Below are 21069 nucleotides of genomic sequence, written 5' to 3' on the forward strand. Positions count from 1 at the left end.
ATTAAAAACATCAAAATACTTGGATAAAACCAGATATTTTCATTCATATGTGCTCTTCAGATACTCACCAAGAAACTTTGACCCTGGTTAGATTAATAAAACTTATAATAGGTTTTGGTTACTGTTACAAAACAATTACAAGATTGGATACACATTCTCTACAGAATCTTAAACCTACTTTTTTATCACTAAATTAAAACAAAAAGAAATTGAAGTGAAAATGTACAAACCCAGAAACTGACGGCATGTTATTTCATTTTATTAAAAAGCAGGTGTCGACTCTACCACGTCTTTACTGTTGAACAATTCTTTAAAAGAATATTTACACTTATACAGGGCTGCTTTTAAAAAAAACAGATATAATAACAAAAAGAAAAATTAACCATCTTTAACCCTAGCAGCATCCTGGTTTATGACTAAGGCTCCAGTGCGACCACAAAAATGACACATAGGGCACAACTGGACAATTCTACTTGAGCCAAGTACTCATCAGTATAAACTTGGGAGTGGTAAACCTTGGAGACCTCAGTCTTCTTCAAAGCGGATGTGCTTGTGGGCCTCCTTGGCTCGGGCAATGATGATTTTCTCAGCTTTGGATATGAGCTGCAGAGTGACAAAATAATGAAAATGAAATGAAAGATCAGAAAAAGCCCTGAAAGATGTACTACTTGTAGGGTATGAGATACACTGTGTGGAGCAGTAACAGTAGAAATGGAACAATTCAAATCTTTGAAAAGAGTCGGCCTGAGGCATAAGCAAACTAAGCCACTGCGTTGGGATTTTAATCTTTTCCTTGTGTTTCAGTTTGTTCATAAACACATCTCAGCAAATTATAGCCAATTATCCCTGATTTTAAAAAAAATAATAATAAAAAAATTTGTTTAGCTTCACCTTTTCTGTGCCTCGCTTCTTCTCCCTGGGACGATTCAGTTTGACTTGGCGGTCCACTAAAATCTTCTGCCAGTACCGCTGTTCGTGGCCACCTTTAAACATAAGATTAAACAGAGTATTCAAAATAGAAGCTTTAAGCAATCTCAAAATGCTTCAACATTATATGGAAATTTCTCTCTCTGCATATTAAGGAGAAAACTTTCTGACCTTTAAGAATCTCAAGCTTCCAGCTGCATTCCTTCAGCAGCTGCTCTTTAGCGTTGCTGATGGCGGTAGCGTCCTCCGGTGTGTGGAAACGGACGTGACATTCAACATCTCCATCCAAAATGTCAACATAAGCAACTGGAGATACTTTGGACAGAGCATCCTGTGCAAACATCAATAAGAGACGACAGATGAAGCAACATGAAATTACACCGGTGGATCTCCTAAGTAAGATTATCAAAAGTGAGTATTTCACTAAAATATTTTCGTATTTCACTAAAATATTTTCGTATTTCGACTGTATATTTCTGTTACTTAATGATTTTTGGCTTAGAGCTCAAGGAAAATATTAAGATTTACTTTCTCACAAAATTGAAAAGTGAAGTACAAAAAAAGTAATTAAAAAATATTATTCAAATTGACCGTCCACAGTTATTGACGGTTTCAACAAGGAAGGTAAACCACAAAATATAATTGCTAAAGAAAAAAAGCTAATTACAGACTGCTTCATCTAGGTGTATCGATGGAAAGTTGAGTGGAAGAAAAACGATACAAATATCCAGCCTGCACAGCATGGAGAAACAGAAAATACTCACCATGTAAAGTAAGTAGTGATCTTATGTAATACTTTGGCTTTTTGCATTTTCATTATCAGAAAAGAATGCTTGCAACATATTACTGTGAATAAATCTAAACACTTTCTTCACTTTTTGAAATAAGTCACAGAAAAACCTTAGAACGCCAACAAGGTTCTAACTTATTGAAGAACATCCGTGTGAAAGGTAAGTAAATCATCCACTTTCTGAATTTTAGAAGCTAGTTAAGATCAATGAGGTTACTGTACTTTGATGATCTTCCTCGCTGGTAACGGTTTGCTGTCTGTAATCTTCACGATGACACCACTGACAAACTGCGGACCCTGTTTAGTTTCTTTTTCCACTTTGTTGCTCATGTCAACTGAAAGGGGGGGAGAAGAATACAAAATTCAGCAATAAAGTAGTAGAGCTTGTTCTTACAGACACTTTTTGATTCAGAAAGAGGTCCAAACATTCCAGAAAAAGACTTGATTTGTGGTGAGAAATGTGACAACTGCACCATCCATCACTGTGAGTTTGTAATTTTCACACACACACTCTGACCTATCTAGCCATTCCTGCAAATGTGGAAATGACCTCTGCAACCAGTACAGTGGACGTTTTGGGGGCTTTATGCAATTTGACATTAATATGCCAAAAATAACTAAGCAGTTTTCAAACAGCCTAAAGTCCAAAATCACCGTTTCCATCCTGAGCAGCGTCGTCCTCCTTGTGATTAATCTTGCTGATGCATTTCTTCAGGGATGCCATGCTGCGCTTCTGTAGGACCAAATACTCTTCTTTCAGCTGAACCCACTCCTTCCTTCAAATAGACAAATGGACAAAAAAAGAACAACAATGTGATGAAATCCAGCAGGGGCTTTACCAAATTGAACCAATGTGGTTGCAAATGAATGAAAAAGGGATGTTGGGCCTACTTTGATAGAACACGTAATGGGATGACTTCCTCTCCAATTTTCAGCTTCTCTTTGTGCTTCTTTTTTCTCTTCCTCTTTGCCTTCACAGTCATGTCATCTCTGTTTTCTTTCCCCTTTTCTGTGTTTCCCTCTGTGTCACTTTTACTGGGCAGATCTGAGATGGAGAATAACACAATAAACAGCCAAGGATTTATTAGGCATGTGATTATAAAGATATCACTGTTTACACTTGTCATTTCCTTAAAAAAGGACTATCGCAAAAGATTATTGACAAACTAATGGAAGGTTGAGTGGAAGGAAAAAAGTGTGGTACGCAAAAACATGCACATGGACAAGACATACCAAGAGTACAAGAGAGAAAGAAATGGGTGAGAACTTACTCATGCTGGCTTCATCTTCCTCCTTATGCCCAGTTTCACTTTCACTGGTTTTCCTAATCTTAGAGGGAACATCACTCTCTGATCCCTCTGCAGTCTGTGACCGTCGCCTTTTTTTCTCTGATAATTTTCCCGGTGTCTTCTGTGTGCTGCTGGTCTCCGGATCACAGTATGCCGTCACGTGCTTCCTCTTGTGCTCCGACGGCTCTGCTTCCATTGCAACCTCTTGGACTTTTTCTGCTGACGCTTTTGCTAACGCTGTCCCGTCCTTCTTTTTTTTCTTCTTGCGCTTTTTCTTCTCCTCCTCCCCTATGGAGTATTACTGCCCAGTAAGTGTCATAAAAGTAGCTTCGTGATCAATGACATGTTTGCAAATATTGAAACATTTCAACTTACGTGACTGTGGATTGTCCACAGGAAAAGGAATAGGTTTCCTACTTAATGTTTTGGGGAAAATCCCCGGCTTCCTTGGAGCGTCTTCAGGAGGGTTGTTCAACATCTGTTTCAGAAGAAAAAAACTTATCACGTGGCTTCTTTTGAGGCAAACAGCATGTGTAAGGTTTTTAAATGGCTTAAAATTTCTTATCTTCATCTTAATGTCCCAAAGATTCCACACTCTTTACCAAGAGGACACATATTAGCTGGGAACAGTGCAATTTAAATACCTGGTATAACTGATTTCACAATTTCTAGAATCATGCAAAAGAAAAAAGTGCGACGAATGAAATTTAATTTAGCTAGTTTTAGAGAGATAGTCAGCAACTTTGTATGTCAATGCACAGGTCACGTCACAAACAATTGACAGCAGTACAGGTTATGCAGAAAACAACAATATACCAACAAGCTTTAAAATGTTTTTACCATCACTGTTCGAAGAAATATGGGTTGTTAATGTGGGAAAATCCTGTTAAACGCGCTGGCTGTATTTTAATATATACGATTTTCAACAGTGTAGCCCAACAACACTAAAAGAACTTGTTCAGGAAAACAAACGGGTTGATAAGAATGTGGTCTAGAGAGGACTGCACTACAGGATACATCCTCGTTAACACCTGAACTACGACCCCAAATCACAGAGGAGTTGAAAAAGAGGATTCATGGAAGCAACATTTAATTTCCCTTTCAGATAAATAATGCGTTTTTGAATAGGATTTCAAGCAACTAATGCATGAAATTCACCAGTTTCTTTTTTCTTTTTTTACACAAAACCCCCCTTAAAATCACCTCAATAGCTTTCTGAGCTTGTTCCTCTTTCTCAAACTCGACAAAGGCAAATCCTTTAGAGTCACCGGTACTCCTGTATCTAGGTATGCTGACGTACACCACATTCCCACACTTTGTAAAAACTCTTTCGATCCAGCTGTGAGTCACGTCCTTCGGTAAAAGTTCCTTGAAGGGGGAAGAGACAATGAAAAAATGGACAGAGTTTAATAACTGAACTCATCAAAAGAAAAACTACAGCACAACATTACGTTAGTGTTTCTGCAATTATCATTCAACAGTGGTTTAAGAACTTTTATCTTTCTATTTTTTTTTCCTGACAGAGGGATAAAAAAACAATCCTTCATAAGGTGCGCCACATGAAGTCAAACTTTCTGAAATTACTGCAATGCTCATAAATGATGAACGACCATTCAGACAGATTAAAGAAACAGAGACTAAAATCAGGGTATAGTATCACTACTTTTTAAAATCCCTTGCAGTCCTATTTAATGGATTATGCAACATTGTAGAATGGAGGCTGCAGAGATCCACAACTGAAGAAAGAATCTAATAGTAGAACTGTCATCTATTCTCAAAGGATGAGTAGAAAGAACGCCATTGCTGAAAGAAAGTCATAAGAAGTCTTGTTTGTAGCTTTCAATGAGCCATTGGCTCATTGGCCATGAGGCTTGTGGAAAAAGGAGCTCTGGTAACGGCTCTGGTAAAATCCACCAGAGGTTGCAGAAGAAGAAAATGTGTTTTACCACATAGACCGTCCGGCTGTCGACGTTATTTGGTGGGTTTCCAAGTGGATGTTTACGTCTTACTTTAGTTCCTTCGAGGTTAACCTGAAACAAAACAATTATTGGTTTTTATGCTTCACTGACATGTTTGAGCCCAGGAAGCTCAAATTAGAAAAATAGTGCAAAACATGTGATAATTATTTGGTGCAAAAGCCATACCTGCACTACGGATGAATTCTTCAGGGCTCTAGCAATCAGCTTAGTGTCAGTCGTCAGCTTCTTCATGCGACTGAAGCTCGTCAGCACCGATATGTCAACATCTACAACCAAAGTGTGGTGCAAAGTTTAATGTATTCTCAATTTTATGTTTACATTTTCAGTCTTGTTACTAGACCCTTACATCCACTATCGGACTCATCGATGAGCTTTTTCAGAAAGCGGTCCTTGTGCAGGTTGACCTCTCCAAACCAGAACTCCACCTGCCTCTTAATATCGGTGAGGAGCTGCTTGACACGGGATCTCTTCTTTTTTTCTGTCTCCTTGCTGCTGTCACTGGGTTTTGTTTCTCCATCATCCCCTGCTTCCTTCTCTGTCTTCATCATGATTAATGTGGGGCAGCAGAGTGGTGCTTTAACACCAAAACAATGTTAGAGGGCAGCGGTAAGACTGTTTCTGAACTTTTCTATCTCTATAAAACCAGATGACTCAGTTTTCTGATCACAAAAAAAACAATAGCCTTTTCCAGCACCTGTACAAAATAAATGGGCTAGATGACGAAAGATTCTGAATGAGGTTAATCTTGTTTCACTTGTAAGTAACTTATCAGCTGTAAGGGTAATTATTTGTTAGTTTTAACAACTTTGTGACGTTAATGAATGAAAACTCGCGAGTGGCGACAGATTCAAAATACTCCGGTCTTAAAATGCTTTTCTAAACAAGTCTTTCCACATTCATTTAAATTACACACTTGCCCGTAGAACTCACCCTGTTTGAGGAATTTAACCCGATGATAAATACAAAAATAGGCTTAAATCAGAGCTAGCTCCAGTAATACAACACAAGCAGCTCGTTCAGACATGGCGCACAGTTATTTCGTCAGAGGAACAAGTTAAGTTTCCGGTTAGTAATTTCAAAATAAATGACCAAGTTTACTATCCCGGGTGGTTGTAACAATTTTATTAATTAAATAAAGATGTACATGCCAAAAATAAATACATAAATACATATAATAAAATAAGAAACAGCAGAAAGAAAAAAAAATAATACGTTTCACACCTTAAACAAACCATTCGTAAACAACCGTTAAAATAGTGTATTTGATGACAACAAAAATAAATATTGCTTTAAATATCCCGACCCAATATTAGTGGCCGTCATTTGGCCACCCATTTGAAAACTTCTTAGAGGCATGACAGGTCATGGTCAAAAACAACGAAAATAGTGTATTCACACAACTTCCCCTACAATCTGATTTAATTTGGAAAATTAGTTAAAGCACATCCGGTCGATGGGGAGGGAGCAGAGGTGCTGCTACTTTTAGGGAAATGTTGATATTTGGAAAACAGCATTGAAAAAAACGATTCACTGGGTGTCTGGCACAGAAATAATAAACAACAGAAGAGAACACAGACCTATGAAAAGCTATATCGGCAGGTATATATATCTATGTTAGGAGTGGCTAGGCTATGTGAGGCCGGTTAGCTCAGTTGGTTAGAGCGTGGTGCTAATAACGCCAAGGTCGCGGGTTCGATCCCCGTACGGGCCACGTACTTTTTCAGTAAAACTTTTCCACTGAGGTATTTCTGAAAGCAGTTTGCACTCCCCTGTTTTAGTTAGTTTATGATCCTTCCCCTCAATCATAAATTACGTTGCTCATGCATAACATCACCCTCACCTCCCTGAAGTCAAAATGTCAAAGTTGCTTGTAAAAAGATGAGTACACTCCATACATTACCTTTAGCAGCAGTGTCCTGAAGTAGTCATTTTATAAACTCTGTCACATTATTGTGGGGGATTTTTGGACCGCTCTTCTTTCATCATCACTTCTTTCCTTGCATACCCCAACTTAGGTCATGTATTGACAGAAGATCTTATTTTTGACGCTATGGTAATTTGGTACATAGAGGAAGTCATAATTTAAGGCATCACAAAATGTTGCTGTATAAGAATGACAATTCGTCAAGTTCAGCCATAATACTTGGCAGTTGGTATAAGGTGTTTGCTATTACACTCTGTAGGGTTTTCTCTAAATTTGGTTCGGTGACTCAAGTTTTGTGATTCATTCAGATACAACTTTGAAAACCAAAAATTGGTAGTACTGTAATCTTTTAAACATTTTTCCTCCTAACAATCCCTCCAAATAAATCATACTTGTTCTGTCTTTTTCTAATTATGTTGTCTTGAACTTTAACATTTTTTATACTCACTGAAGCTTGTTGAATCTAATCTAGGATTACATGTATAGAGACATTTAAATTAAATGTGTGTTATTACCTAATTGCTACTTTTCTTTCATAATCCCGTGAAAGTAGCAAGGATTCGCTTACTTTTCCACATAGCTTTGCTTCAGTGGTTTTTCTTTCTAAAACCAAGGGGATTTTTGGTGTGTACTTTTGTAAACATTTTTAGAATCTGGGAAACTTTCCATTGTGACTGTGCATCGCTCCACTCCTATCTGGGTCATTTTGGCACAAGAATTGTGGTTTTAGTGTTAATCATTAAAAGAGAAAATAATGACGTTGTTCCGTGTACCATTCATTTTCATTCTTTAGTCTGTCATGAAACAAATAGCAGGAAATAAATTGTTCTCACGTCTTCAGAGATTTAAAAGACTGTCAAATTTTTGGAGTTTCTTGCACATATCATCGTCCGTGCAGCACTCTATCCGGCTCTTAATAAGCTGCGACAGTTGACTGTAGAAGGTCTTTGCCCAGTGGAGCTCCAGACAGCCATTTGACACGTTACAAACTTTGTGGAGTACCGTCACTAGCTTCTCATTGCTGCTGACCTGGCAGCGCCTAAAAACCCACGCCCCCCACTCTTGCCACATTTGTTCATCTGTAAAATGTACTGTGATGCTCTCCTGACTGCACAGACTCTCCGACTCGGTCTCATACAAATCGTTCCATATGACCCTGAAAGAAGAATAGAAAATAAAAGAAAAATCTTTAGAGTTCTGTACATTGAAAAAAACCCAAATGTTAAGCTTAAACGTACACAATTCTTTGCAGTGGATCGGGCGTCAAATCAGCGAGTGACAGCAGACCTCTGTGACTAACTCGGTTACCCTCCATCCTGTGGGAACAAATTATTAATTCATATTCATTAACCTTTACGTCGTTTAAGTTTTTTCACATTATAGCAGCACTATGTATTTTACTGTGAAATTTTTTTTGCTGATAAACCAACACAAATCATTGCATAATTCATAATTTTCCATTTTTTTCTTCAAATAAAAACTGCAAATGATATTGTACCCAACTAGGCCCTGATGCCCCTCAATAAAATCCAGTCACCCGATTGTAAAGATAATCCACCTATATGAAATTTAATCTGAGGATAATCCAGTTGTTTTGTGAAGGCATCAGAAGTTTATTAGAGAAGATTAGTGAACAAACATCACCTTGAAGACCAAATAACACACCAGATATGTCAAGGATGAAGTAGTGAACAAATTTAAAGCAGGGTTAAATGTTATAAATAATACTCTAAAAAAAAGACGGAGTGCTATTTGTTTCATTATCTGAACATAGGGAGACTATGGCACACTGAAACCTATCAGGATTCTGCCTAAATTTACAGGTCAGACAAGGACAGTTTTCAGATTTTTTAAAAACCACCTAAGTTTTCCTTCCATGTCACATTTGTCCTCCACTTTGTGCTGGTCTATCACTTATCGCAATGAAATACAGTAAAATGTAGAAAAAAAATTAAAGATGTATGAATACTTTTTCAAGGCACTGTTAGCTACATGAAGTTTTAAAAAGGTCAGTAAGTACATGAATCAACATGCAGATTCTGTTCCCATTTCTCTCCATCTCTTTGGCTACTAAGAAAATATTCAGTATTTTAATTGGACAGAAAAAAACTGAAGTTAGGGGAAAAACAAGCTGCTCTACCACATGCAATAGGATAGTTCTCATTCTGTTAATCCGCTTTCACTTCTCTAAAATGCTTTGCATCATATTGTGTTTCAACCCTACAAGTTTTGCCTTACCACAATTCTTGAACCTTTTTTTTCACCCGAATTGAAGTGCAAAGAGCTTGTAGTTCATCGTCACCGATGTCTGTCCATCCAAGCCTAAAAAAAGAACAGAAATGGTGACATTGTTTGAGTGAGATCCTGTTAATGACTTAATTCAGTCAGAAGAAATGTTTTTGTAAGTGGTCACTGTTTGAAATTATGAGAAAATTAATTCAGATATAGGAGCGGGCCGTGTCTGGATGAATGAAATCTTACCCAAGGTGGGTGAGGTTTTCTGAGATCTTCACCACATCTGCAATGATCTGAATCGCATCCATGTCTAAATTATTTTCTCCAAGCCTTGGGAATAAAGAGAGTTCATTAGTGGAGTAACAAGTGTACATGTTTTGACACGTGGAAATAAATATAATGCCTTGTAAAACACATTCTCACCCCTTAAACTTTTTCACTTTTTTGTCACATTGTAACCACAAACTTTAAGGTATTTTGTTGGAACTTTGTGACAGATCAAAACAAAATATAGCATGTGAAATGGAAGTAGAATGGAAGGAAAATGGTAGTCAAAAGGTTTTATGAATAAAAAGTGGGATATGTTTTTTATTGTGCCCCCTTTTCTCTGATTACCCTTAAACAAATCTAGTGCAGTCATCAGTGGTAATCTAATAAGTTTGATTTATGTTTCTTCTGAGTTCTGCTGTGTCTCCTGTATAACTTTCTTCTTGCTTCTCTTCCACAGAGGCAATATTTATGGTATGCACAAGTATTGGTCGCTCTGTCCACAGCTCAGAATATTGTTCTATAAGCTAACTTTCCATTTAACTTCCCCAAAACACTTTGGTTTTTGTGGCCTCTCAGCTGTGTTCCTTGATGTTCTTGTTCTTACTCACTAATGCTCCCTAACAAACCTCTCAGTCCTTCCCAATGGAGCTCAATTCATACTGACTATAAATTACACACAGAAGTACCAATAACTGATAAGGTGACTTCTGAATACTCGGAATAATTGGTTCCACTGGAGTTTACCTGGAAAAGGGGGTTGAAAATAAATTCAAGAGGTTTTCTGGGATTGGAATGTGGCAAAAAGTGGAAAACTTCAAGGGGGAAAAGACGCATTTACAACACCTTCAGCAGTTGCAGGTGAGTTAAATTTCACCTGGCACTCACCAAAGTCTCTGACATCTATGCAGAAATGGTTGAATATTGCTCAGAGAGTCACAGTTCACTCCAGTCCCTGTAAGATCCAGTTCTGACAGTATTTTGCCTTCTGTCAGGGTTAGGAAATACTTTATGGCATTATAGTCCATTTGAGCAAGTGTTTCATCGCTGACATTTACTCTAAGTAATTTTGGGAGCACTGGTAGGGTCAGTGAGGGGTCCTGTTGCTCAAACAAACAATGTAAGCAGTTCAAAATATGGGCTCCATTCTCACAAAGCATTGCAAGATCTGTTGTGATCTTCTGACGGTACATCTCTATTTTTTCCTCCTGGCAATGAAGTCCCACTTGTCTTGACAGAAAATTGGAATTCCGATCTGAGAGGATTCCAGACAGGAAGCGGCTGAAGAGGTCCAAGTGTCCATTGTTTTGGTTGTCGCTGTTCTGCATTGCATCAGGCAATGGTTGATCCGTCACAGCGCAGTAAAGAGCAGCAAAGAACTCCTGAACAGTGAGGTGGGCAAAGGAGAAAACCTCTTCAGTGCAGCCGGGCTCTTGTGCAATTGTCGTATCAAGGAAGGTACTAACCATGCTGCATCCCTCTAGCCCAGCCACATCTTGGTCGCTGCTGTAGAAGAGTGTTTGATGCTCCATGAGCTTCTTAAAGGCAAGTCGACCCAGCTTCAACACAATATCAGACAGCTGCTGGTTGGTTTTTGCTCCTTGGTCTTCAGGACACGTATTAGTTCTTGACTGGGTGTGAGAACGGAGCAAGGCCACCAGATATTGCACGTAAATATCCGTCATGGTCTTTGGGCTTTCCCCACAAAGATCTTTGCTCTCACTGAGGATGCAGCACACAATGGAGCAGAAAGCAGGAATATAGCATAGTGTCAGCATTAGTTCATTTGCTGATACCGTTGAAAACATTCTGTCAGCCACAGTGGCATCCTGGAAATACCTCAGGAAGAAGTCTTGAACTTCATTTATGGAGAATCCGGCAATGAGCACATAGCGGTCAATGCATCCAACAGGGATGTGGTTGATAGCTGTAGGCCGGCTTGTGAGCATGACAGAGGCATTGGGTAGCAGCTCACCCTGCAACAAACTCCCCAGAATTTCATTCACCTCTGCATCCTCCTCTGGCTCAGACACGAATACGTCAACGTCGCAGTTCCGGTAGTGTCTGAACTCGTCAAATCCATCCAGGATAATTAGGAGTTTGTCATCGTTAGCTAAGATGTAATCCAGTTCTTTAGAAAGGTGCCTATTCTTACGAAGTACCAACTCTCTGAAGTTTGTGGGTCTGTCAATAAGATTTAAATCTCTAAAGCTCATGTGAATAACAAAGTCAAATCCCAGGTGGTCCTTGTTCTGCCCAAAATCAAAGAGAATTTTCTGCACCAGAACCGTTTTGCCAATTCCAGCCACCCCTGTCACAAGCACTTTCTTTATTGGACGTTTTTCGTTTGTTCTCAAAAACAGTTCAGCTGGTGCAATTTTCCTTTGCAGCCCTGATTTATGCTGTAGAGACAATCTCTTCTGTCCAAAAGCCAGCACCTCGTGTCTCTTAATCTCTAAGGCCTGGTGTCCGTCCACTAACAGGAGGTTGACGTAATGTTCAGAAAAGAGGATTTTGTCTCCATGCCTACTGTTGTAGAAAAGCATGCTCTCACTCCTGCGCCTCAGGACATCTTTGTGCTTTTGTTGCATCTTCTTGTACTCTGCAGTGGCAAAAAAAGGTGAATTGTAAATTTGATTAATTGCTATGGAGGTATATTTGGTGCAAAAGTATTAGAGATTGTAAATTCACAGAGAAAACTTATGAGTTTTGTAATAACATATGCAGTTTTCAGTCTTTAAGAAATACAAAGCAGTTTCGCCTCTACAAATTCATAAGTAGATAAATTATGTACTTTGAGTCACAATTTAAAAAACCTTACATTACATCTACAGTTTTGCCCCACTTGAAACAAAACAAATAAACCCACATCCAAATGACTCATCACTCACAGACACAAAACCACTTTCACACCTTCAGTAATTCTGTAGAGCAGTCACACAGATTCTGTTGTGAAAGTCACAAAATACAAAATTTCTGCTCTAATAGTTTTGCACCACTCAGTCCAGCACATTTAGAGCAAAATCGATTAACACACTGGTATTTACATCTTCACACAGAGACAGGTTTTATCAGATTTCTTTTGTCCAGTGAATGCAACTGTACCAAACCCTGTCATGATTGACAAAAACATGAAGGCTTGAAAACTTCAGTCTGTGTGTAATCCATCTATTTCACTTGAATTGAGCTACTGAAATAAATTAGCTTTTCAATAATATTCTAATTTATTTTGCTATAAAGTTAATGTGATATTAAAGTACAAACGTTGCTTTGACTTAGATAAATAAAATGTTCATGTAGAGAAAAACTGTTGATAAGAAAGAAAACTGGGCTGATTAAAGGCAACAATTTTTAAAAATTAAAATGAGTTGAGAAGTTAATCGAAAGAACCGTGTAAAGTCACAAACATTGTGTGTTAAATGGTATGTAATTGCTGAAGGTTTACCAGCTAATTGTTTGCCCAAGACAAACAACCAATTTGGACCTGAAAGGGTATCAACCAAACAAATTAACATTAGTACAATGAAATCTGTTAGTTGCCTTTTCTAAAAAATAGAATCAGCATGTTTTCTTGTTTTTGTTTTTTTTTTTTTACAGAAAACAAAAGTGAAGCCTAACCTCATAAGGTAATAAATAGCAGCTTTAGTGCATGCACCCCATGTTAATTATATTTAAATAAAGGTTTTAGGCTACATTTCAGCTTATTCAAAACTAAGAAAAATCATTGCATATTATGTCACTTCACATTTTCCCAGTTAAAAAATTTCCCAAACCTGAGGTTGGAACTTGAGGTGCATTCTTGGAAAGCTGCCGATGACTTCTAACAGACAAGAAAACTTTCGCTGCTTCCTCGCCTTTGCACTCCAGGATATCCAACACCTTCCGCACTCTGGCCCGGGGCCCCAGCTGATACAGCACTTCCTCCCGGTCATCCCGAGTGAACGCTTTCTGATCCACCAGCTCTTCTACCAGGGAGTCGATCTGTCCTTCCAGTTCATCCACCAGGGAAACACGCAGCACTCTCACCGCAGTCAGACAGGAGTCGGAAGCGTCGCTTTTCACCATAGCTGATGTGAAAAGCATCCACGGGACAGCCCGGTTCTAATCATCTGATGATTGCTGTTTCTGATGAAGCTGGTGTGTTGATGTTTCCTCTAATGTCTGAGAGACAGATAGCTGGATATTTTAAACAGCAGAAGTAGGAAGTAGAAGTACCTCTGACATAATGAATGTGAAAACGATGACAGCAACATGTTGAAAGACCGGTTTTATCCGGTTTATGGTTTTTTTGTTGTTGTTTATAAAAGCTGATCTGATGCATATGTTTTGGATCAGGGTTCCGGGTAAGCCAGGTAAAACTTTTTCTGCTTTAAAATTCACTTGAACTCAATTGTTCAGACAAGATTTTTATTGCTAGAGAGAGACACACTCAAATTTTAAAAAGGAACATACTTTGCTTTATTTTACAACAAAATAATAAGTAACACACACAGTCACCAGCAGAGGTTCCCCCTGCATGCACAAGAATACAATCAGTGGGAATAAATCAACGTCATAAAACACCAACCCAGGAAAAAAAAAATGTAGATGAAAACTCATGAAAATAAATAATACAAAAAATGAACAACAAAAATATGTACACAACTTAAGACCATGAGCAACATTTAGTGACGTTTTTCTCTAGTTACATAAAAAAATATCCACACCTCATTCAATGACCCAGCAGTTCCTGCTGAGCCCGTCCACAAAGCTAAAAGTGCAAACCCTGCTTATCAACAACTTCTATGAAACTGTGGTTAACTATTAACAGTTTCTACAAGTTTCCATTAGTAATAACCAGCAACACTTCACATTATTGACATGTCAGTGAGACGTCATTTTCAAATGTCCACAAATTTAAAGTGAAACCTGATTAAGAGTTCACAAATGTTAGGTACTTTTCAGAAAAAGTGAAATCCGTTAACTTGTTTGTATGAGATACAGCACCCTTCACATTTATTAGCACTCCAGTTGAAGAAGTGCAATGTGTAAATTGAAAACCATTTATTTGTTAATTGCTCTGATTATTGATGTAGACATGTTCCGAATGGTAGTTATTTGTTTTTCATAGTTTCTTTTAATATATTTTCTTACTTACTGTGATCAAAATAAAAAAAAGTTCTTCCCTTTCCCATTTTGAAGAGTGCACAATAGAAGTATTGTCATTTTTGTACTTCAGAGAGACAGGAAATATTTGGATATTATTTAAAAACTGCCTAGACATGTAAATAAACTCAAAGTAAAAACTCTTTTCTCAAATTGATATGGGTGCTGCCTAGTGATTTTCTCAAACACCTTCATTTCAAAACAGAAAAAAAATGTACTCAAATTAAAATGTGGCTTTTTTTTTTCAGCTAAATTTCATGTCTTTTCCGATGTACCCAATAAACACGGAGGGTGCTGTAAGAAGGAAATCTCTATGTTTAGACAAACACTTTAGTGGTTAAAGGAACATTTTGAACAACTTTTCATGAAGTATTAAACAAAAACATATAAACAATTTTACGAATAAAATAAAGAACAACTTTGCAAGCCATGTTTTTAACAAGGACTTTGATGAGTTAATAGTGCAAAATATGTGTATTTTGTCTTGAAAAACATTTGTTCGCTTTAGTCCCATGTATAGCCCTTAGTGCAAACCTCTGCAGGGGATCACTGTTTATTGCTCCACTTTCTATTTTGCAGGATTCACCTGAAGTCCTGCTAGCAGATGGTTACCCCAAAAAGATAGAAAGGGTTATAATTTCATTCACAGAAATTGGTTGAAAATGGTTGAAACTAATTACATTGTCATATATTTGCTTTATTTCCAATTTATTAGAAGCATCAAACTGTTTTAATTTTAAACAAAAGCATCCTCACATTAAGTTGACAAGACAGCTTAAGCCAATCAGTAAGCTAATGGGTTTGCTGGTAATTCTAGGCAGTGAGGTAATATAAAAAGTTAAATATAAAGACAATTGTGTGAAAACTGGTTGTCTGTATAAAATCAGCCGTATTTCCATTGCTTGTCTTTGGTGCAGTAAGAAAATTCCTAAACTGACAGCAGTTTAATCACTGGTTGGATGGGTCATTAGTCAGTGCATTACTGTCTGTAATTGCTCTTTCAGGGACAATGTTATCACCTCCTATTGCCATTTTTCACAATAGCAATAGGAGGTTTGCACAACTTCAGAGGAAATCTGTTAGTGTGACCTTTACCATTTTAAAAAACAGACAAAAGTAGGAAGAATTGAAACTGAAGCTTTCATTTAAGGCCGTCCATCTTTCGTAAGCTTTCTAATTCAAACAAAGCACATGACATCCTCGAGGAGGAATCGTCACCCTCACTCTGGGCATGAGACAAACATTCCTCACCCACTCAGCAACTCTCATCTGAGACTGACGGTTCAGAAACGGCTGTGGGTGTCAAGTTCCCCCCATTTTAGGACCAATCCAATCCCCCCGACCTGTCCGAGTTCTCCACACGCCTCGTCCCACCACGTCCCCCGTCCCTCAGGTTTTCCTGCAGGAGTGGCAGCAGCGGCTCTTGAATTGCTGCAGCGGGCAGAGCTCCAGCTGGCGGACCCTTTCGCAGTACCTCGTGCTGTCACGGCACTCCTCTGCTGGAATACACAGCGGAAAACAATTATTGCTCATCATTACGCAATCAGGAGCAGCAGGAAAGACTTAAGTTAGTGTGTTCGGTGTCAATCAGAAGTTTATCTACAGTTTCAGCTGCTAGAGTGAGGTCGGTTTGAGTGCTTTTTTTCCAGTAAAGGGTGAAGTAATCATTTTAAAACTCCATTTTATATTTCTACATAATAGGTTCTTTGAAAAAAAGCAAAAGCTGGGGGGGAAAATATTTCTTCTTGCCACTTTTCACTAATGATCTGAAATAATTTTATTTCACTCTCGGATTTGAAATTGTTTATTTTACCTTTCTCTTTCCAGGGTAGATTCATAACACAGCAGCCTACTATGAGTCTGTTTTATCCAATCCAACAACAAGTTTTGCCAGAATCGTTGCTTCTGACAAAACCTGTCCGAAGCAGCTGCAAACACGAGGCAGGCACCTGCCTCGATCCTCAATTATCGAAGAAGCAGATAACTTTTATAACAAAGCCTTGCAGGAGGCCACAAGCAGGAAGAGAAACCATGGATCAGTGATAAACAGTCAAGAGTGGTTGAAAGTAGAGGACCAAATACTGAGCAGCAATAGGTGAGAGAATAACACAAAGCTTAGCACCAAAATGTCTGATCACCCAACAGAATCCAAGTTTCAATCTGACCCAAACTTTCCACAGACAAGAAAGGAAGCTGATGTGGATGTTCAGAAAAAGTCAGCAAAACTCAAGTCTGCTACGAAGTGGAACCTGCTGGAACACCAGTGTCCTCTACTGGGGGAAGAAACATTGACCTCACGTAAAACTATCAACATTTTCAAGCTAATATAAATTAGCTTGAAATTCCAGCTACCTACATGGACAAATACCCTCTGAGGAAACCAAGACAAACGCTGAGCTATTAGGCCACAGAGACAAGCAGTATCAATCAATCAAATTTTATTTGTATAGCACATTTCAGCAGCAAGGCATTTCAAAGTGCTTTACATCAAAAACACAAAAACACAATGCAACATAAAATCAATAATCAAAACACAAAATTAAATCAAGTTCCATCATTAAACTTGTAATTGATTATGTTTCAAATATAATCTATAAACAGGTGGGTTTTTAGTCTAGATTTAAAGGAAGTCAGTGTTTCAGTTGTTTTACAGTTTTCTGGAAGTTTGTTCCAGATTTGTGGTGCATAGAGGCTGAATGCAGCTTCTCCTCGTTTGGTTCTGGTTCTGGAGGTGCAGAGCAGAACCAGAACAAGAAGACCTGAGAGGTCTGGAAGGTTGATACAACAGCAGCAAATCTTTAATGTATTGTGGTGCTAAACCATTCAGTGATTTATAAACCAACAACAGTATTTTAAAGTCTATTCTTTGAGCGACAGGGAGTCAGAGGAGGGACTTTAAAACTGGTGTTATGTGCTCTATCTTCCTGGTTTTAGTTAGAACGTGAGCAGCAGCATTCTGGATCAGCTGCAGCTGTTTGATTGATTTGTTGGACAGACCTGTGAAGACGCTGTTGCAGTAATCAATGCGACTGAAGTTTTGCCACTAGTGTAAAATACACAAGGTGGAGGGAAAAATTACAACTCAAATCAGCAACTAAATGTCTGAATCCCAGAGCTCAATGATCCCCAAAAACACATCAAAACTGGCTTTGAAGTAGATCAAGTGAGCTAACAGCTAACTCTGAATGTAAAAATGTAAAAACTATGTTTCAAAGCTGGACTGATACCAGAAAACCAACAAATGCAAATTTATGCAACCAATCAACTGCAAAAAGCTACTCAATAATTTTTTAGACGTTTGTTGGTGTCTATAAAATGCATTCGGTTGAGATGACTGGAGAAACTCATGCAACCAGTTGTTAGCAAAATTCATTGAAAGTATTTAATTTAAAACCATCATTTCAAGGCCCTGAAGTTCAAGCGTCTCTTCTAAATACAACATACACAGGCATTTACAGTTTCTGTCAGAAATGTATCCAAACTTCTTCCAGAAACTGTAAATCCCAACATATGTGATTTTGAAACTTTAAATGATTTTAGAAGTTTCACAAAGTTGGCTTTGTTATGCAAGAGTTACCTAAGTTCCCCTTTCCTCTCACATTGAGATCAGTGGGGTACCCGTACCATGCTTCATATTCTCAGTGAGAATCTAAAGGGAAACCCTTCACCCCTCCAACAGTTTAATATCAAAATTCCACAGAAAACCTTGTTAGATGTGGAAAAAAAAAATATGGAAAGCTTGAATTTTTTCATATATTTTTGGACAATTTTATAATAATGAAAAACAGAAAAATGTGACGTATGTTTAGCACCAAGCTCAGTATCTAGTAAATTATAGATGAAGTGGAAAATATTAAAAGTATTTGGTTTTGAGAAGGTGCAACAATAAATCATGACAAAATAGCCAAACATTTTAATTATAAACTTGCATCAACCGGTGTTGTCAGTGCAAAGGACGGTGAAAAATGAGGAAATGTGACCTTTGCTGAATTTATGACAAGAAAGTAAGCTAAAAACAAATAATATATGGTCTGATTTGGAGATAAATTGCAGAGCAGTAATGATATTCAATATCTGACTTACAAAGAGAACCAGAGGAGATAATTCCACAGAAAAAGAGGCGAGGTTAGGTGTGTCCTGCTTGCAACTGCCCAGCACATGGAGTTTGTGTCTTTCAACATTTTAACAGCTTTAAATCCCACACTGCCATTCAACACGCTGTTTGTTTTTATATTTGACCATTTGAAATGACCTTGAACTCCATCTAAACTGAGAAAATTACTCTAAAATATTTCACAGCATGTTATCATTCAAAGATTATCAGTAAAAAAACATAAAAAATAAAAAATCTCACCTCTGCCACAAGACAGCATATTGCAGCGCTGCCAGCTGGAAGGCCGAGGTCTCCACATGCAGTGGTGATCCCGTGTCGTCCTGCCCGTTCGACGGTGTTTGCAGGTCACCTGACGGGATTGGAAACCATGTCGGCCGCAGGTGGCTGTGCACTGTGTCCATGGCCCCGCGTACCAGTAAAGGAAGCACGCATCTGAGGAGCAGTTTCTCACTGAGCTGGGCCTACAGCGATAGATAGATAGATAGATACGAGACATTACTTTCTGTTTGATTAAGATCAGTTCTAAGAGAACATAGGCTTGTAACCTGAACTCTGTTTACCTCCTAAAACCTTGACACACCCTGTAGGAAACTTTGGTACCATTTGTGTCTTTGCAGTGAACGTGCCGATGCTGCGTTGCCAAACTGGGCCCCACACACCGACCATGACACTGAAATTACGTAAGATTAAAGTTTTGGCGACCTTCTTGGAAACTAATGAAAAAAAAAAAGATGTGCTACATGGGAATACTCACTAGTCCCCAGGCACTTGTGATCCATCTGGCACAGGGCAAAATGTTGCATAACCTGCTACTAGATGGTTTCTTCCCTTTTCCAAGGCAATGCCTGGTTTGTACTTCTCTTAAACTGCCCTCGGGACCTGTCATGCAACGAACAAGTCTAGACTGGGATCCCCCACCGCAGGAGGCAGAGCATGGCACCCATGTATCCACTCGCCATCTAGCCAAGCTGGAAGGAAAACAGAAAATTTACAGATTGTTTGCACTTCTTTTAAAAAAAATAATAATAATAATTGTCCCAAGTATATATGTTCATATGCGCAAAGAAAACAAATGAAGAGTAAACATAATATTTTCTACCTAGAAAACCGTGTGCTTAGCAAACTGTACCTCCATATTCTATTACAATCATTACTGTATAATAATTTTGACGGAACTGGATTGTATGTAATTGGAAAATCTTGACTTGTGGTGCTTTATGATATTTATGTTGAACTGACTCTGTGTCATAAACTTTAGCTGAAAATTTGAAGTTCAGTAAACTGAACTGGAGTAATCGAACTAAAATGAATGGCAGTAAAGCAAACTGAACTGAACTCCACTGGATTGAATTTAATTGATAATAAATTTATTGAAGTTAAGTGATATGAAATGAATGGAACTGAAATGAGCTAAATTAAATTGGGTTTAATTGAACTGAACTGAATTCATTTGAAATGAACTGCACTGAACTCATATTATTTGAACTTAAATGAATTTATAATAATAATAATAATTTATAATTATTCTAATGAAATTAAATCGAAATGAAATGAGCTGAATTAACTTATATTGAACCGACTGAATTCAATTGAAAAGTAGAGCACTTAACAAAATTAAGGTCAGTTAATGTGAATTAAATTGGCAAGAAAGTCAATCAAACGTAGTAACAGTAACCGACCTGAGGGGGCAGCCTTGTCCCGTACAAAAGCCATCTGACTGGCTGTTTGTCCTCTCAACACAAGGCTGGTCAGTGTTGTTACCACGGAAACAGCTTCTTTCTTTACTACCTGGACAAATAATTAAACAGATTGAGATTTATTTTTAAAAATCTATAAGCCTGAAAGCAACAAACAGAACTAAGACTGTTATATTATATAATGTAAAGTTTGTTATTTCTTTTAATTGAAAACAATACAACTTTATCTTTCTAACTCTGATAGTTAGAGACAGCATTTTCCAAATTTCTTCTGGAAGCTGCGCCTACCCCTACCACCTCCCACCACTGTCTTCTTTAAAAAGCTCCTGAAAACCCCAATTACACTGCCTTTAATAGAATTTGAAGTAAAATATAAGGAAAATAAGGCTGAGCCATTTTTAAGCACTTTTAGACCTCTTTATCCCTTCCATTTAGATTAGCTGGACAGGATATGCCGAGTTGATCTTCTTTGATACATTGCCTGGAATCTGTAATTGCTACCGCATGGGGAGGAAGAGTTCAGCAAAGTCAGAAAATCCTCAGTGGCGGCAGCTTTGATGAGGATTCAGTAATTTTGTGACTGATCTTGCTTTTTAGGAGACAAAGGTCCACGCAGTTCAGAGACGACCCAAATTCTGACATGCAACCGGACATTCCCCATCACTGACTCAGCCAGATGTTAAGTGAAAGCTCAGTCAACGT

At 38.1% G+C, this 21069-nt stretch overlaps 3 protein-coding genes across 5 annotated transcripts in view; all 3 read right to left on the reverse strand.

Moving 5' to 3' along the window:
• Positions 1 to 243: 243 nt before the first annotated feature.
• Positions 244 to 6038, reverse strand: larp7 (La ribonucleoprotein 7, transcriptional regulator). The gene is made up of 13 exons (XM_044097628.1): positions 5916 to 6038; positions 5332 to 5559; positions 5151 to 5251; positions 4953 to 5036; positions 4210 to 4374; positions 3382 to 3484; positions 2989 to 3294; positions 2609 to 2762; positions 2372 to 2493; positions 1940 to 2052; positions 1099 to 1258; positions 892 to 983; positions 244 to 603 (listed from the first exon to the last, which is right to left on the reverse strand). Exons 2-13 carry the CDS (start codon positions 5531 to 5533, stop codon positions 526 to 528), a joined length of 1680 nt encoding a protein of 559 aa, XP_043953563.1. The 5' UTR covers positions 5534 to 5559; positions 5916 to 6038; the 3' UTR covers positions 244 to 525.
• Positions 6039 to 6097: 59 nt separating this feature from the next.
• Positions 6098 to 13553, reverse strand: LOC122820350 (NACHT, LRR and PYD domains-containing protein 12-like). The gene is made up of 6 exons (XM_044097703.1): positions 13185 to 13553; positions 10300 to 12013; positions 9391 to 9474; positions 9148 to 9231; positions 8148 to 8225; positions 6098 to 8065 (listed from the first exon to the last, which is right to left on the reverse strand). Exons 1-6 carry the CDS (start codon positions 13492 to 13494, stop codon positions 7747 to 7749), a joined length of 2589 nt encoding a protein of 862 aa, XP_043953638.1. The 5' UTR covers positions 13495 to 13553; the 3' UTR covers positions 6098 to 7746.
• A 1249-nt stretch (positions 13554 to 14802) lies between these two features.
• adamtsl3 (ADAMTS-like 3) overlaps positions 14803 to 21069 on the reverse strand; it is a 99124-nt gene continuing 92857 nt past the window's right edge. For 2 of the 3 annotated variants that reach the window (XM_044097704.1, XM_044097706.1), the window contains 5 exons: positions 20350 to 20458; positions 19425 to 19638; positions 19231 to 19340; positions 18911 to 19131; positions 14803 to 16055 (listed from right to left, as the gene is read on the reverse strand). In XM_044097704.1, coding sequence (XP_043953639.1) covers positions 15946 to 16055; positions 18911 to 19131; positions 19231 to 19340; positions 19425 to 19638; positions 20350 to 20458 — 764 coding nt within the window. In that variant the 3' untranslated portion in view covers positions 14803 to 15945. The remainder of the gene's footprint in view (positions 16056 to 18910; positions 19132 to 19230; positions 19341 to 19424; positions 19639 to 20349; positions 20459 to 21069) is intronic. The other variant, XM_044097705.1, reaches the window with a different exon arrangement.

Source organism: Gambusia affinis, linkage group LG18 (genome assembly GCF_019740435.1).
Source record: "Gambusia affinis linkage group LG18, SWU_Gaff_1.0, whole genome shotgun sequence".
Lineage (NCBI taxonomy): Eukaryota > Metazoa > Chordata > Actinopteri > Cyprinodontiformes > Poeciliidae > Gambusia > Gambusia affinis.